The sequence below is a fragment of the Macaca mulatta genome, chromosome X (genome assembly GCF_049350105.2).
Source record: "Macaca mulatta isolate MMU2019108-1 chromosome X, T2T-MMU8v2.0, whole genome shotgun sequence".
Classification (NCBI taxonomy): Eukaryota; Metazoa; Chordata; class Mammalia; order Primates; family Cercopithecidae; genus Macaca; species Macaca mulatta.
The window spans coordinates 32,279,224-32,294,809 of NC_133426.1; the positions used below are offsets into that span (position 1 = coordinate 32,279,224).

General features: G+C 34.8%; 1 protein-coding gene across 9 annotated transcripts in view; it reads right to left on the minus strand.

Moving 5' to 3' along the window:
* Positions 1 to 15,586, minus strand: part of DMD (dystrophin) — a 2,157,177-nt gene that overhangs the window by 1,274,501 nt on the left and 867,090 nt on the right. For 7 of the 9 annotated variants that reach the window (XM_077988313.1, XM_028842274.2, XM_077988311.1 and 4 more), the window contains 3 exons: positions 9,795 to 9,974; positions 9,356 to 9,484; positions 7,542 to 7,712 (listed from right to left, as the gene is read on the minus strand). In XM_077988313.1, coding sequence (XP_077844439.1) covers positions 7,542 to 7,712; positions 9,356 to 9,484; positions 9,795 to 9,974 — 480 coding nt within the window. The remainder of the gene's footprint in view (positions 1 to 7,541; positions 7,713 to 9,355; positions 9,485 to 9,794; positions 9,975 to 15,586) is intronic. The other 2 variants (XM_077988314.1, XM_077988312.1) reach the window with 1 other exon arrangement.

Consider the following 15,586-nt stretch of genomic DNA (forward strand, 5'->3'; position numbering starts at 1 on the left):
TTTTGGAGTAGGAAATGAATTAAAAGGGGAAAACATTTAACTCTAAAATATATAGGGGAGATAAATAAAAAGCAAAAACATAACACTTTAAGCAATTTTGTATTTTAAACTTTCTTTTGCTTTACTTAAGTTGTTTCCCTATTTCTTCCATCCCCCCTTCCTTCTTCCATTTCTTCCTCCCTGCCAACTTTTGTTGTTCTCATTTTTAATACAAAAAGTGTAACAAAATCACTGTATTTGCAGTGAAACTGGGTATGTTCACACTAACGCATAGTAGACCAACAAATAATATTTGATGACATAGAGGCAGTAAACTATGCTGAGTCAGCGTACTAAAGTGGACAAAGCAATGGACTGAGATCTAATATTTTCTAACCAAACTGTCTAACTGTGAGAACTTGGGCAACTCATTGACTCTCTCATAACCTGCTATAAATATCTGAAAGTCTCTAGTACAAAGCAAAATTGCTTTTCATCTACTGACATTGATCAGGGGATTAATTTTCCTTTATCAAAGGAGAACAATCAAGATTCACCAAATAGCTTTAATTATTTCAAATGTTATGCTAACAAGACCCAGATAATTTTATCAAATGACACTGCTCACCAAACTCAATTACACATCTACTTTAAAAATATTTTACATGATTACCAAAGGGATTTATTAGCAAAGTTTCAATGGAATTAACCTTGTTATACGGTAACCAATTACACATGTGGAAAAATAGGCTAGCATAAAAATTATGTTGTTAGGTTCATATTTTTCTTATTCGTGGCAGTAAAATAAAATTTGCAGATATTATATAGTTTGAAACAGTGATCTGTTACTATTACCTGAAGATATTAGCTGTAAATATTACATATTTAATACTCTACAAATTATGCAATATTTACACGTCTTCACCTCAGTTTTCATCTATTTTTTATAGAAAATTGTACTAAAATGAATATTTATATACCTACAATGTACCTACAAAAATTTAAAAAATTAAATTAAAAGAATATATATAACAAGAATACTGTGCCAACCTACAAAAATTTAAAAAGTAAAAGACTATAGCAAGAATACTGTGCCAATTAACAAACAATATTATTTTCCATCATAGAAGGTGTTAAGTTATAAGAGATTGTGAAATATCAATATATTTGGATGGACAAATCTGACTACAGAAAATTAAGCTTTAGTTAAAATTTTTCAATCCAATAAATCTTCATTTGACCTTCTAGATCACATTTTTAAAATGCATCATTTATTTCCCACTGAAGTTTAGGAGAGCCAAAATAATTAAATTACTGTTTAACTATTTTCCACATATAGAACCATATTTTAAGACAGATTAGGCCCAATCATGTGTTTCTTTTTCTTGATATATTCTACATTACATGGGAAAGTCACTGACTCTCTCATAGCCTCCTATAAACTCATGAAACTCTCTCATCCAAAGAATGATTACTTTTATATCTTCTGACACTGATTGGAAGTAAAAAACAAAACTTGATAATTTATAATTATTACAGCAATTAAACAATGAATATTTATTTGATGCCCAATTGTCCAAATTTCATATTACAGTTGCAATACATATATATAGAAACTGCTACATGAATAGTGATTTTCAAGGCCCATATGGAAATTAAAGAACATATGCTACATATATCCTGTACCAAATAAGTCTTAGTAAAGGATCAAAGTCAGAGAGAAAATTGTTCACTTTTTTCTGGTTAGTATCAATTTCAGAATAAATAATTTAACATTTCAGCTCCTTAGAACAGTGAAGTATATCTAAATCTCTAGAAAAATACAATCTAAGCAACTTTTATGTATAAATTACATAATATTTTATAACAAGTAAAATAATTGCCTTTATTAATAGGACATGCCTAAAGTTTGTTTAGTCAAAATTATTCTGCAGCTAAGTATTACAACAATAAAAATATAACTTGATGCATATTTTATTATTGAAATTTTTTTTTTTTTTTATTTTTGAGATGGAATCTCACTCTGTCGGCCAGGCTGGGGTGCAGTGTCGTGATCTCGGCTCATTGCAACCTCCGTCTCCTGGGTTCAAGCAATTTCCCTCCTCAGCCTCCCGAGTAGCAGGGATTACAAGGCACCCACCACCATGCCCGGCTATTTTTGCATTTTTAGTAGAGAGGGGGTTTTGCCATGTTGGCCACTTTGGTCCTGAACTCCTGACTTCAGGTGATCTGCCTGCCTTGGCCTCCCAAAGTGTTGGGATTACAAGCATGAGCCACCGCACCAGGCCTATTATTGGAATTTATATGCAGGCTTTCCTACTCAGAGTTAAATTCTGAGTCACTTTTGAGTTCATCATCTTCTTGGGTCTCATAGGTTTTTGCTGAATTGTTACCTCCTCTGTGTTGCTGGAGTGGCTGCTAAATTCACTTACCAGGCACTCACTCTCAATCTAGTATCCATGAACACATCTTGCCCTACCATTAAACAGTAAGCTCCTTGAATCCATTGTATCTTACCTAGCAATAGATCTCCTACACTAGTAAACACTGTTATCAGAAAATAATATATGGTTAGTGAGAATTCATTCTGAATTCTCAAGTCTTCTCTCATTAGTGCTTTTAGATATAGCTCAACTAGCCTCACTCCCAAATTGCTGACTCCCTTTCTCCAACTTGACTTCTAGAGGGATGGAGAGGGGTACAACTGTCATAATCAATATGAAAAACTAATCAGTTTATTTTTGTCTTCCCATGCCCCTTCCTATACTTCTGTCTCCTATCACCTTATCTTCCTGATGGTATCCCCTTGCCCTCAGCCATGCCACTGTGCTCACATGCCCTAAAACAGAGACAGTTGAGACAAGGAGTCTCTCCTCATTGATTTTATCAATTTTACTCAGGGTTGTAATATTATCTCTGATTCACTATTATAATTCTGATCCTCCCCAATAAAACTGCCATTTCCTCACGTTGATTTCACATAGATGAGGAAAAAATACGCTTTTTTCAAAGTCATCAGATACTCTTAGGTAACCTCGATAAAATGGGAATAGGCAGCATCTTTATGTATTTTAAGGGGCGTATTTGGGACAAACAGAACTCCCTAGTACATCTTAAATTCATCCACCTGATTATCTTTAAGGCTGGTCCTTGCCATGAAAATAGCAAAGACATGATTTTCTGACTCCAGTCAATTACAGCAGAGACCATAGAAAATCAGCTGTTCTTTTGTTTTTTTCCATCAGTTTTTGTCTCAATCCTCCAAATTTGGCCATTCAAGTCTAATATACATAACGATGGAAATAACTATTGATATTAGTTATTTTTAACCATTTCATATCTATACACTGATTAATAGATTTTAAATATATGTTTTTACATATATTACATCATTTGATCCTCATTATAATCTTTAGATTAAAATAAAACAGGCATCATCTCCTTAATTTTGTAGCTAGAAATGAGGCTCTGAGAGGTAAAGGGGCATATTCAAAATCACCAAGTAGTAATGTGCTCAGCTAGTACTCAAAGCAGGTCTTGTGGCTTCAAGTTAAGTACTTTTTGCTAGTACCATACTGCTCCTCATTGAGGGCCAAAATTAACATTACAGAGAGTTGCACTTGGACAATCAAGTCCTCAGCCAATCTGAACTGAGGATCCCTTTACTCATTGCTTTCTGGGCTTTGGAATTCCTTGTCATGAACAGTCCTTGCAGGAGACATGGGAGTATCCCACTTTGTATTCTTCACCAAATGGTAAATCTAATGTCAGTGAATTTTCAGGGTAAGTTGTTTCTCTATTCAAGGGCCCTTTATAGTTACGTTCTAAAGGTTATACTGAAATTAGTCATTACAATGAGTCTATGATCTACTCGTGTTCAATCCCAGTCTACTTTATTATAATTTTTATCGCCATAGTTTTTTCTTCCAGGTTACTCTTCCATGAAACTCAGACATAGACTCAACCATAAAAAAGGCACATTCTGGCCGGGCGCGGTGGCTCAAGCCTGTAATCCCAGCACTTTGGGAGGCCGAGACGGGCGGATCACGAGGTCAAGAAATCGAGACCATCCTGGCTAACACGGTGAAACCCCGTCTCTACTAAAAAATACAAAAAACTAGCCGGGCGAGGTGGCGGGAGCCTGTAATCCCAGCTACTTGGGAGGCTGAGGCAGGAGAATGGCCTGAACCTGGGAGGCGGAGCTTGCAGTGAGCTAAGATCCGGCCACTGCACTCCAGCCTGGGCGACAGAGCGAGACTCCGTCTCAAAAAAAAAAAAAAAAAAAAAAAAAAAGGTCATATTCTAACCTAATATTATCTGTATAACCCCTACTATAAAGAAGCTTGATTTTGAGATCACAGGCTACCCCCTAAAACTTCCAGCACTTCCAGCACTTCCCTATTCTAAAAGCAAATACACACAAGACATTAAATGTTTTAAATGCCTTATCAACAAAAGATTACTGAATAGTCAAATTTTAGAACAAGCAGGGATTTATGAACTAATCTAATCTAGAAATTTAAAACCATGTTCTATGAGCATAACTTACACTTCCTGAATTCAGTCATAGGAAGGAGAAAGAGAAAATGGCAGATATTCCTCCCATCTAGTAACTATTATTTTCCAATTTATTAATTTTATTTTAAATATTATTTTAATATTAAATATTATTTAAATTTAATATTTTATTTTAACTAATAATATTTTGGGCAGGATAATTTTTCTTTTAAAAATTGTTAATCTATTTTAACTTCCTCATCTTACAAACAATGAAATGGATATGCAGAGAAATCATATGTTCTGGCTACTACTGAAAAAGTTAGGCCTAAAATGCAATCTTCTATATCCATTGTTTTCTCTGCTGAGATTACCTTCTACATCTATTGTTCTCTCTGCTGAGATTATCTCACCATTATTTGAACATCCTCATGAAGATGAATTAGTGTTAAAGATATTTTATGATTATACTAAGTATTCATTTCTGTTTGTAAACATATATTTCTTAAGCAAGGATCTTTACACCCTTGTATCTTCTCACCACAATCTCTAGCACAATGGAAGCTCAATTCCATTAGCTGATGCAATGAATATTTAAGCAAAGTGTCAGATATGCTTTATTCCTGTGTTTTTCATTTCATCATGAAAATAGAGTATAATTATCTCTTCAGAACCCTAAAATGGGGTCAATATTACACTCAGTTGCCTTTAATTTAGACAAAAAAGAATACTTCAAAAAGTACACATGTGATTATTTTGTTAATTAATACATAATTGAAAATATTGGGCCGGGCACAGTGGTTCATGCTTGTAATCCCGGCGCTTTGGGAGGCGGAGGCGGGTGGATCACTTGAGGTCAGGAGTTTGAGACCAGCCTGGCCAACATGGTGAAACCCCATCTCTACTAAAACTACAAAAATTACCTGGGTGTCATGGCGCCTGCCTGTAATCCCAGCTACTTGGGAGGCTGAGGCAGGAGAATCATTTGATCCCAGAAGGCAGAGGTTGCAGTGAGCTGAGGTTATGCCACTGCACTCCAGCCTGGGCAACAGAGAGAGTCTCCACCTCAAATAATAACAATAATAATAATAATGGATATTTGAAATTTCTTATGCCTTGCGCTAGTAGGGAAAATGAAATAAGTATATCGAGTGGCTCACTTTATGCATGATTTCCAGAAGTATACTTACAAATTCATGCAGAATGTGAAATGAAAACTCACAAACTTGTCTTGGTCACAAACTTGTATTGGCTGGGTCTGTCACGTCTGTGGTGGAGAGCAAATGCTACCCATTTTTTAATATCTGTGAATCACAATCTTGTAACACAATTTATCCAAAGATAATATCTTGTTTTCTCTTAAATATTCTATAGCTTAGTGATTTATTAAAATGTGCATGTGTGTGTCTACATCTTAGTAATGAAGTAGTATCATTTTTTAATGATTGAAATAAAGCTCAATTGATCATTTAGTTATTACATAAGCCACTGATATCTTCAGAAATAAAAAACAATTGTCTTTGTAACAGTAAATTCTTTCAAAACTATACTCTGATAAATTTTAAGAGCCTGTCACATTTTTTTGCAAGTGATAATGACTGACTCAAATATATATATTTGTGACAGTTAACTACTTAGTTCTCTTGTGCTGTCTATCTCCATATGCAGAGAATATAGCCTTTTAAAAGTCAACTATATAAGGTCTTTATGTATGGAGAGAGAGAGAGAGTGCAAGAGAACTAAGTAGTTAACTATTAAAAATAATTTGCAATGAATTAAGGTAAACTAACAACTTTTTAGTTTGGGAAGGCGAATTTTGAAGGGTAACTGTGTCTCATGCACATAAACTAAACTACTTAGAATTTATCATATCACATTTCATTTATTTTGAAAGCTGCTTTAAATATGTACTATTATATAACATGATGATACACTGTAATGCTTTAGAAAGTGTAGCAATTGTGAAACCATGCTATTACTGGTTGCTTATATCTATCAAAATATTTTTTGAACATGTTCTTCTATTTTTCCAGGAGTCAACACTTACCTGACATATTACATCATATTTTCTCATAAATACTCCAATGTTTTCTCATCTCAGATTATTTCTAACAATTATCTATACACCTAAATACATATATTGATTGTATAACTTTTTATATTTGAAAGCATATCACATATATTAAAAATATATCAAACTACAGTACATAAATTTCTAGGTAATTACTTGCATTTCAAATCTTCCCAAAGAGTTGAAATTCTTTAACACTATATTTATACATTTTGGCAAACTACTTACTAAATAAGACTTTGTCTTCATCAAATCATACAAATATAAAGTCTATCATGCAAAAGTTCCATATTCCCTGGTTCTTCTTAAACAGTATATAAATAGGCATATAAAATTACAAAAATTAGGATATATAAGCTTTGCAGTGATTTGTTTTCATGGCTTGATCATTTCATTATAGCCTTATAATTTTGTCACAGTGTCTGCAACTAGCAAAGGCAAGTTAAATATACACACTTGCACAATCAGTAAAGAGGTACAAACACCCTAGATCATGCAGAAGATATACAAGGCCTCATTTTGGATGTCTGATCCACATGACATGCAAGCAATATTGTATCAGTAGTGCTTTTGGAAAAATTTATCAGTAGGGCTTTCTTTTGATGGATGACTTGTGTGCTTTTGGTTTTATTTATTTATTGTTTTGGCCTTCAGCATGCTATTTGTTGTTTTTTTCTGTAGGTGACCCCTGAAAGTACGTATGTAAACTGCAGTGTAGAATGCAGTTCTAGAATCTCTGTGGCAGAAAAACATGAAAGAGAGAGAGACAGAGACAGAGAGAGAGACAGACAGAGAGACAGAGAGAGAGAGAGAGAGAGAGAGACGGTTTTATCTCCCATTATAGTCAGTGGTAAAATTTCCTTAAATACATTTTGGCCTTCACTTTCCTTTTGAAAACCTTGCTATGGGGTCTACTCGCCCCTTTGAGAGTACTGCACAACCTTCGCAAGAGATCATTTAGCACTAGTTTCCACCTTGGAGTAGATCTTCCTACCTTTCCAGTCTTAATTCTGTGGGAAATGGCTGCAAATCGATGGTTGAGCTCTGAGATTTGGGGCTCTACTAATTTCCTGCAGTGGTCACCGCGGTTTGCCATCAAGTTTGCTGCTTGGTCACGTGTGGAGTCCACCTTTGGGCGTATGTCATTCAGTTCTGCCTTTAAACGCTATATTCCGTGAGCAAGAGATAGGACTTGAAGTTAGTAATTAATGAAAGTCAAGATAGAAATAGAGAGCGAAACAGAGCGAGTGAGCCAGAGAGAGTGAGAAAGAGAGAGAGAGAAAGTAAGAAAATGAGAGCAAGCACATGCAGAAAATAGAAAGGGAGATAAAACCACGATTGCCATAAAACAGGAGTAAAATGAAAATACATGTGATTTCAGAAAAATAGATCACTGTCCTTAAGTTTGATGCATGTCTATTTAAAATGTTTATTTAGTCTGAGGAAGGACAGGGATGTTTTCTTATGTTTTGCAACTATCATAATGTATTCTATTTAGTCTTATTTTATTATATCGTTACTGAATTTAATAGTTGTGGAATAAACTAAGTATGTGCTCAGGAGGGCAGGTAGCTGAAGAACACTTTTCTATTCCTTCCTGGTACTTTCAAGTTCCTCTTTGTTTATTACATTGAGTGTCATAAGAAAAAAAGTGATTTTCTAACACATACAAATTTTGTGTCACATACAGAGGTACTGAGGAATGTTCTTCCTGACCTGCCGGGTCACAGACATTGTAAGTTAAATAACTCAGACCCTATTATTCAAAAAGCTTTGAATGAATTTCACCATAAGATGACATCTCTGACTATATATCAAGGGACAATGAAGAGCACAATACAGATCCACATCAAAATAAGCTTCACACAATAGCATAAATGTGTTTTGGGGATAACCTGGAATGCATTTATAGTTTTTCATTAAAATATATTGTAATCTGTGGAAAATATGAAAATATCAGAGGCATAAAAATGAACTGCATAGAAAGAAACATATTTTTTGAGTTTTCTTTAAATAGTAAACAACTAATCAATAAATTTATCAAACATTTCAGCAAAATACAAAAATGTATTTAAAAGAGAGCTGTTAAAATTCAACTCTACCTATTTAACTGAGAAAAGAGACATCATCAAATAGAAACAATGTAGTATCAATAAGGTATATATACATATTATACCTCTCATACCCTTATATCAGAATCATTTTTTAAACAAAAGATGATTAAGTTGCCCTTGAAAAAGAAGACAGGGCTTCCTAACAATCAGTTTTGATACTAAAACAAAGAACCCAAAGCCTTGTTTACATGTAGTTAAAAATGAAAACCTCAGTTTTACATAAGCCCAACATTAAGACTAATTATCAAGATTTGGATATGGCTCAGGCAAAAACAAACAAACAAACAAACAAACAAACAAAACAGCTGATTGGATTTCAGGTGTTGATTCAGATGGGCTGAATGAATGATGGTGTCAGATTGTTCTTTGTGTTAGACACAAGAATGTAGTACCACCACTGACATAGGCAGAAATTTGCAATATGATTTCAAAATAAATCTTGGAATCTCTTTCTGAACAGAGTTCACATTGGGTATAATTAACTGAGTGATGGATATGAACAGATATCCAGATTACAGAACTCTTCAAAATCATTAATTTCCATTCAAAGGGGGAAGAAAGGAAAAACGGAAAGATAAAAGAAGGAAGAAAGGATTGTTTTACTCTTATTAAGATGTCCTTAGTATCTTTTAGGACAAACATGATTGAAGTAATTGTACAATTTGAACGTTACTTTTCATATTTTATTTGCTACCTTAAGCACGTCTTCTTTTTGCTGGGATTTCTTTTTCTCTGATTCATCCAAAAGTGTGTCAGCCTGAATGATCCACTTTGTGATGTGGTCCACATTCTGGTCAAAAGTTTCCATGTGTTTCTGGTATTCCTTAATTGTACAGAGATATACCATGGCATTATAGGTTAGACAATATTCTTAAAGAATTTTTCCTATGTTCTAAAATTTTTAAAAGACAACAATACAGTTTCATTCAGATTAGTTTTAAGTGGTATTTTTATATAGAATATTGCTGAAATATAAATAAAAATATATTAAAATATTTGTTATAGATATTGAATTAAGAGCCAGCATATATGTGGACTTGAGAAATTTTCAAACACAAAATTATTACTGGTCACTTATATATCTTTTTCTCGTGACAGAGAAGGGTGTAAAAGCTTCTAGCCTTTTCTCTTACCAACAAAAGATTTAACCACTCTTCTGCTCTTGAGGTGACAGCTATCCAGTTACTATTCAGAAGACTGAGTTTATCTTCCACCAATGTCTCCTTCTTGCCCAAAACTGTTTTCAAGGCCTCTCCTACCTCTGTGATACTCTTCAGGTGCACCTTCTGTTTCTCAATCTCTTTTTGAGTAGCCTGTGAAAAGGATAGCATTGACCTTCAAGTAATATATTGCAGTCTTAAGATTTAATGCTTATGAAATGGCTTTCTCTACGGTTACTATGATTTTGCAAGGTTTTAAACCTATAACTATGTATTAATGAATCATGAAAACCATACCATATAAATTGCAGCTTCATTATTGGGTAACTATGAACATATATATGTACCTAAGCATAATTCATGTCTTATTTTTCATCATACATATTTAATAAACATATTGTTCAACTAAATATACTTATATTTACTTGATTTGTTCATGTAGTGGCTAAAGGCAGACATTTGAAAACCCATCCACAAATAAGAAACTGCCTTTAGAAAATTCTGCAGTATGATGCTACTATATTTCTGCAGCAGGGATTTTTTAGGCTTTTAGTGCCATGGATCTCTTTGGCATCTGTTGAAGCTTAAAAACCCTTTTTCAAAATAATGCTTTTAAAAGCATAAAACAAAATGCACAGGATTTTAAATGCAAACAATTATACTAAAATACAATATGCAAAACATTTTAAAAATATTTGTGATGTAGTAATACATGTTTTATTTCCTAATATGTTAATTAACAAGATCTAGCATCAGGTCTTTAGGATAATTTCAATGTAGTGATGATGAACATAACTGGTATTTTTAAGTATATACAATGTCTGGAACATGTTATAAAAGTGTCTGTCATTTCTATTAGTGACAAAGTCATGGGTATTTCTATTGCTGGAGTTTGTTGCTCACATCTTTAATTGAAAAAACGCTTACTTTTGGTTTTAGGTGAATAAAAATAAAGATGTAGTTTCCCTCCAACCCAAGTTAACAGACCTTAATTCTATCCACATGCCCTATACTAAAATCTCCTAAGAGAATACCACTATTTCCTAAGAGGTGATTTATACAACATGAAAACAAACACATTTAACATGAAAAAATATAGAGAGTACTGATGGAAAAAGTGATCTTAGTACAAATGTTTACTACCTGCTCTGCATAAAACCCATTTCCTGGTACATAGCATGGCTGACAGACAACGTGGCCACTCTGCATTCCACTGTGTCTGTGCCTGATTCCTTCCCCGCCTGTCTAGTTAGTCAGCTGTTGGACATTCACAGAGAGCTGAGCCAGAGCCCAACAGACCCTTTCTCCTTTCTCAATAAGGTTAACAGAAGAGACTGTGATTGGCACTCAAGTTGAAAAGCTATTTGCGAGTGGAGCTGATGTCTTGATCACAGAAAGCCAAAGCAAAACAAAATCATTGAGAAACAGCAATAACAGGAAAGTGGAGGAAGCCCAGCTACAAATAATCAGTTAATAAACACACAAGGAGCAACTCTGTAAGGCGAGCCCATATCTAATTTCTTAAAAAAAATTACAGTATGAGATTAAGAAACTAGGTATAGGCTAGTCGCACAGAGTCGCTCTCAACATGTCTTTTCTGTCTTTATAATATACCAAAGTAGTCCCGTGGCTGTCTTTCTGCCACACCATCAGGTCCTGGTGCACTCAAAATCACTTCTCATGCTTTTTGTTTTGGTTTTGCCTTTGGCATCAGATAAACAGGGGAAATAAATGAGGAAACAATACAAAAATTTTTATGCAAGACAGAATCACTGTTTTTCAATTCTAAGATACTGTTTTATGTTGCATTTTTTTTCAATATAAACATGCCTGAAATTAAGGTACTTAATGCCAAATGAACATGACAGCTATCATGCATGGGGTTCTTCATATGTAGGTGCTATTTGTTGCACATGGGTGAGCTTAGCCATTCATATAAGCAATTTCTTCATTTATCAATCATAAGTGTTGCCTGAGCTCCTATTATATGCCAGTTACTACTGTTGCACAATCATATGTAATTCTCTTCAACATATTTTGGTAGATTATTAGAAGTATCTCATTTGGGTAGACACAGCCTCTTTAGAGCTTGACTTTAGAGTAGACACAGACTACATTTTATCCCTTTTAATACTTTGTCTTCACCCATTTTGTAGTATACAACCTCTATAACCATAGATGTTAGCCATTGTTACTAGGCACTGTGGGATAAAATGGTAAAGAAGTCCCCGTCCGGCCGGGCGTGGTGGCTCACGCCTGTAATCCCAGCACTTTGGGAGGCCGAGGTGGGCGGATCACAAGGTCAGGAGATCGAGACCATGGTGAAACCCCGTCTCTACTAAAAAAAAAATAGAAAAAATTAGCCGGGCACAGGGGCGGGCGCCTGTAGTCCCAGCTACTCGGGAGGCTGAGGCAGGAGAATGGCGTGAACCCGGGAGGCGGAGCTTGCAGTGAGCCGAGATTGCGCCACTGCACTCCAGCCTGGGCGACAGAGCGAGACTCCGTCTCAAAAAAAAAAAAAAAAAAAAAAGAAGTCCCCGTCCTTCAGAAACTTATATTCAAGTATGAGTTTGTCAAAGAGATGGACATATATGTAAATGAGAATTATCTACTTACTATATTCCAGTCTAGTGGCATGTCAGTGCAGTTAATTTATTCACAAAGGTAACACTTCACAAAGTTGAAGCTTAATTTATATTTGGATTATTATCTCTTAATATGTCTTCATAAAGATGACACTATATTTTAGCATCAATGTAAAAAGTTATTGTGTACGTAGATTTTTGTTTCTTCCATGACAAGCAATGCAATTAAAGGCAATGGAATTTTCAAAAACTCAGAAGAGATCAGAAAAGTTTTGAACTTAGGGGATAATGTTGCAGGTAGTTCCTGGCTCACAAAAACTATTATGCATCAACATCTGGCCAAATTATTCCAGTTAATTTAAATAATGTCCAGTGATGTTCACTTGATAGGAGCAAAATAGGAAAAGTGGACTAATTAATAGTGTCTTCCACAAAATTATAAATTAAGACTAAAAGATGTTCAAGTTATCACCATGATGAACTTGTATTTGAAAAAAGCAGTGATATGGTGGTTTATAAATGCTAATGGTCAAAAGTGATTCATAGGAAAATTTACACTCTGTAAAAAAAAAAAAAAAAAAAAAAAAAAAAAGAGAGAGACCTAGAGTTAAACCTTTATGTATGCTATTCAACAATAAACCAGTATTCAATCATTTGTATGAGTGCTGTTTTGGGTTAGGAAAAAATACTGTGTTAATTTAGTAGGTTTGAAATTTTTCCCCTTAAATGTGTTTTTAATCCAAGGTACGACTTAAGAAATAAGACTTAAATAAGACTTAGCCTTTAAATACTATGCTGAACTTGCTTTCTGAAGATCTCAAATAGTAATTGACCAATGTATATCAGGTGCCTAATATCTAGTCTGCACTGTGCTATTCACTGCCAGAGATGAGGAAGGAGGTAGTCTTTGCAAACCTCACTCTAATCATGCCTACAGTGTAGCTGCAGAGGAAAACTTAAATGTAATAAAACAATTTGATATCATACTAGAAAAAAATCACATTTTTTGGAAACAGATGAGCCATGGCTGGAACAAGCATGAATGACTACAAGGGAGAGGTGACACTTGAAGGTGAAGTGTGCCATAAAGCATGGAATGGTTTGGATTGACTAAAGACAAAGTATGAAGCAATGAGAAGGTATGAAAGTTGGAATAAAAGACTGCCATAGAGGAACAGGGAATCCTTATTTTAAACTAAAAAAGAATACATTTGATGAGGTTGCTGAGGAACCATTTTCTCTGGCTCTACTAGTTTCCCATAACAGAAGAATGTCTGCATCTTCAGATGTATGGAGAACCAACCTACAGCTACTGCCTTGGCCATTCCCTTTATACCTGTACTCATTCCTCTCAAAGGGAGCTACTTATTTATAGGGTTGGCGAGATGGAAAAAAAACAGCTGAACATATATGGCATTTCCTCCTTTTCAAAAGCATCCAATTCTCAGCATACATGCCTTCTTCTGCCTTGTGAGGTGAGAGGTAGAGAGGGTTCTGGAAGATCTACTCTTCTGAAGCAGCAAGTTCAAATTCAATGACTAAATTCACTAAATCGTAACTCAGACACTTTAGGTTTTTCAATCATGTAGTAATGTGATAGCTGCTAGGATCGATTTTACGGCTGAAGAAAAAGCAAGATTGTGTATACTCAGTTTTAATTTGACCTATGACATGATTGTAAGTCCACCTTCAGGAGACTCAAGAGAAGTTGAAGGCAAACTATATACTTGGCACTAAGGGTTTTTATGATAAAGGGGAAAATGTCTGACATAAGTAAAGTCCAATTAAACTATAAATTGCCACAATGTCTAACATATTATTTATTTTCCATATGTTACTTTGTAACATTTGATAACTCCAGTATAAATAGTCCAAATACTAAGCACTAACTTCCATGATTTCAAACAAATTTGCTGTCTACTTCTTAGCCATAATAATTTGTAAATGCTACTCTAATTTCCCTATTATAAAAGAATGAGTATAATGAGTTAATTTATTCCAGTGAAGTCATACCCCATGTTGATGGGAAGGATGAAGAATGCATTCTGATTCATTCCCCATATCCACAAGTTTAATTGCTTGTAGAAATTTAAAATGGCATGTTAGGTTCAGGGTTCAGCTATCAACTCACTTCACTGATACAGTAGCAAGATGAAAAAACCATCTCCATTGGTCTCTGCTGATTATACCATCAGCATTTTTCATCATTTTTATTTAATGGTAGAACAGTAAAAATTATTGGAACAATTATCTGGTCCCATAGGAACACCTTTACAAATATTTTCCTTCAGGGTAAACAAATGTAGCTCATTTAACCTCCATTCTCTCCTCTACCCATTTCACATTTTAACAAGTTTTCCAATACCTTCCACAAATTTTCTTGGAATTTCTCAGGGACTTATATTCTTAAGATAACTTCTCTGTCTGATCTCCTGTTATTTTCACCATTTATTTATTTATTTATTTATTTTATTTCATTTTATTTATTTTGAGACGGAGTCTCGCACTGTCGCCCAGGCTGGAGTGCAGTGGCACAATCTCGGCTCACTGTAAGCTCCGCCTCCCAGGTTCACTCCATTCTCCTGCCTTAGGCTCCCAAGTAGCTGGGACTACAGGCACCCGCCACCACGCCTGGCTAATTTTTTTGTATTTTTAGTAGAGATGGGGTTTCACCGTGTTAACCAGTATGGTCTCGATCTCCTGACCCCGTGATCCGCCCGTCTTGGCCTCCCAAAGTGCTGGGATTACAGGCGTGAGCCACTGTGCCCAGCCTACTCCCTCTTTTTAACCAAATTTTATTATCTTAAGAGTGTCCTGTTCTCTAGAACCTATCTTCAATCAGCACCACATTTATTTAACTATGTACCTTAACATCATTTCCTTGTAGATTCCTCCCTTTACTAGGACTCAATTAAATTTGGGCTTATTTTAGCTATTCCTTTCTCTTACGCATGTTTCCTGTAATATGAATAAAAGACTGACTAAAATATCCATAAAAGGCATCTTGAGAGGTCCCCTTACCCAAGTGAGTTCTACACTTAGTATTTGCAAATATTATACCATTTCTGATCACAGGGAACCGGAGAGAGTTCTTTTACCTTTTAGCTACGTAACATATTCATGGAAAGAAAAGGAATACATTGCCATATTACTGCAGTTCTAAGATGTGCATTTGTCACA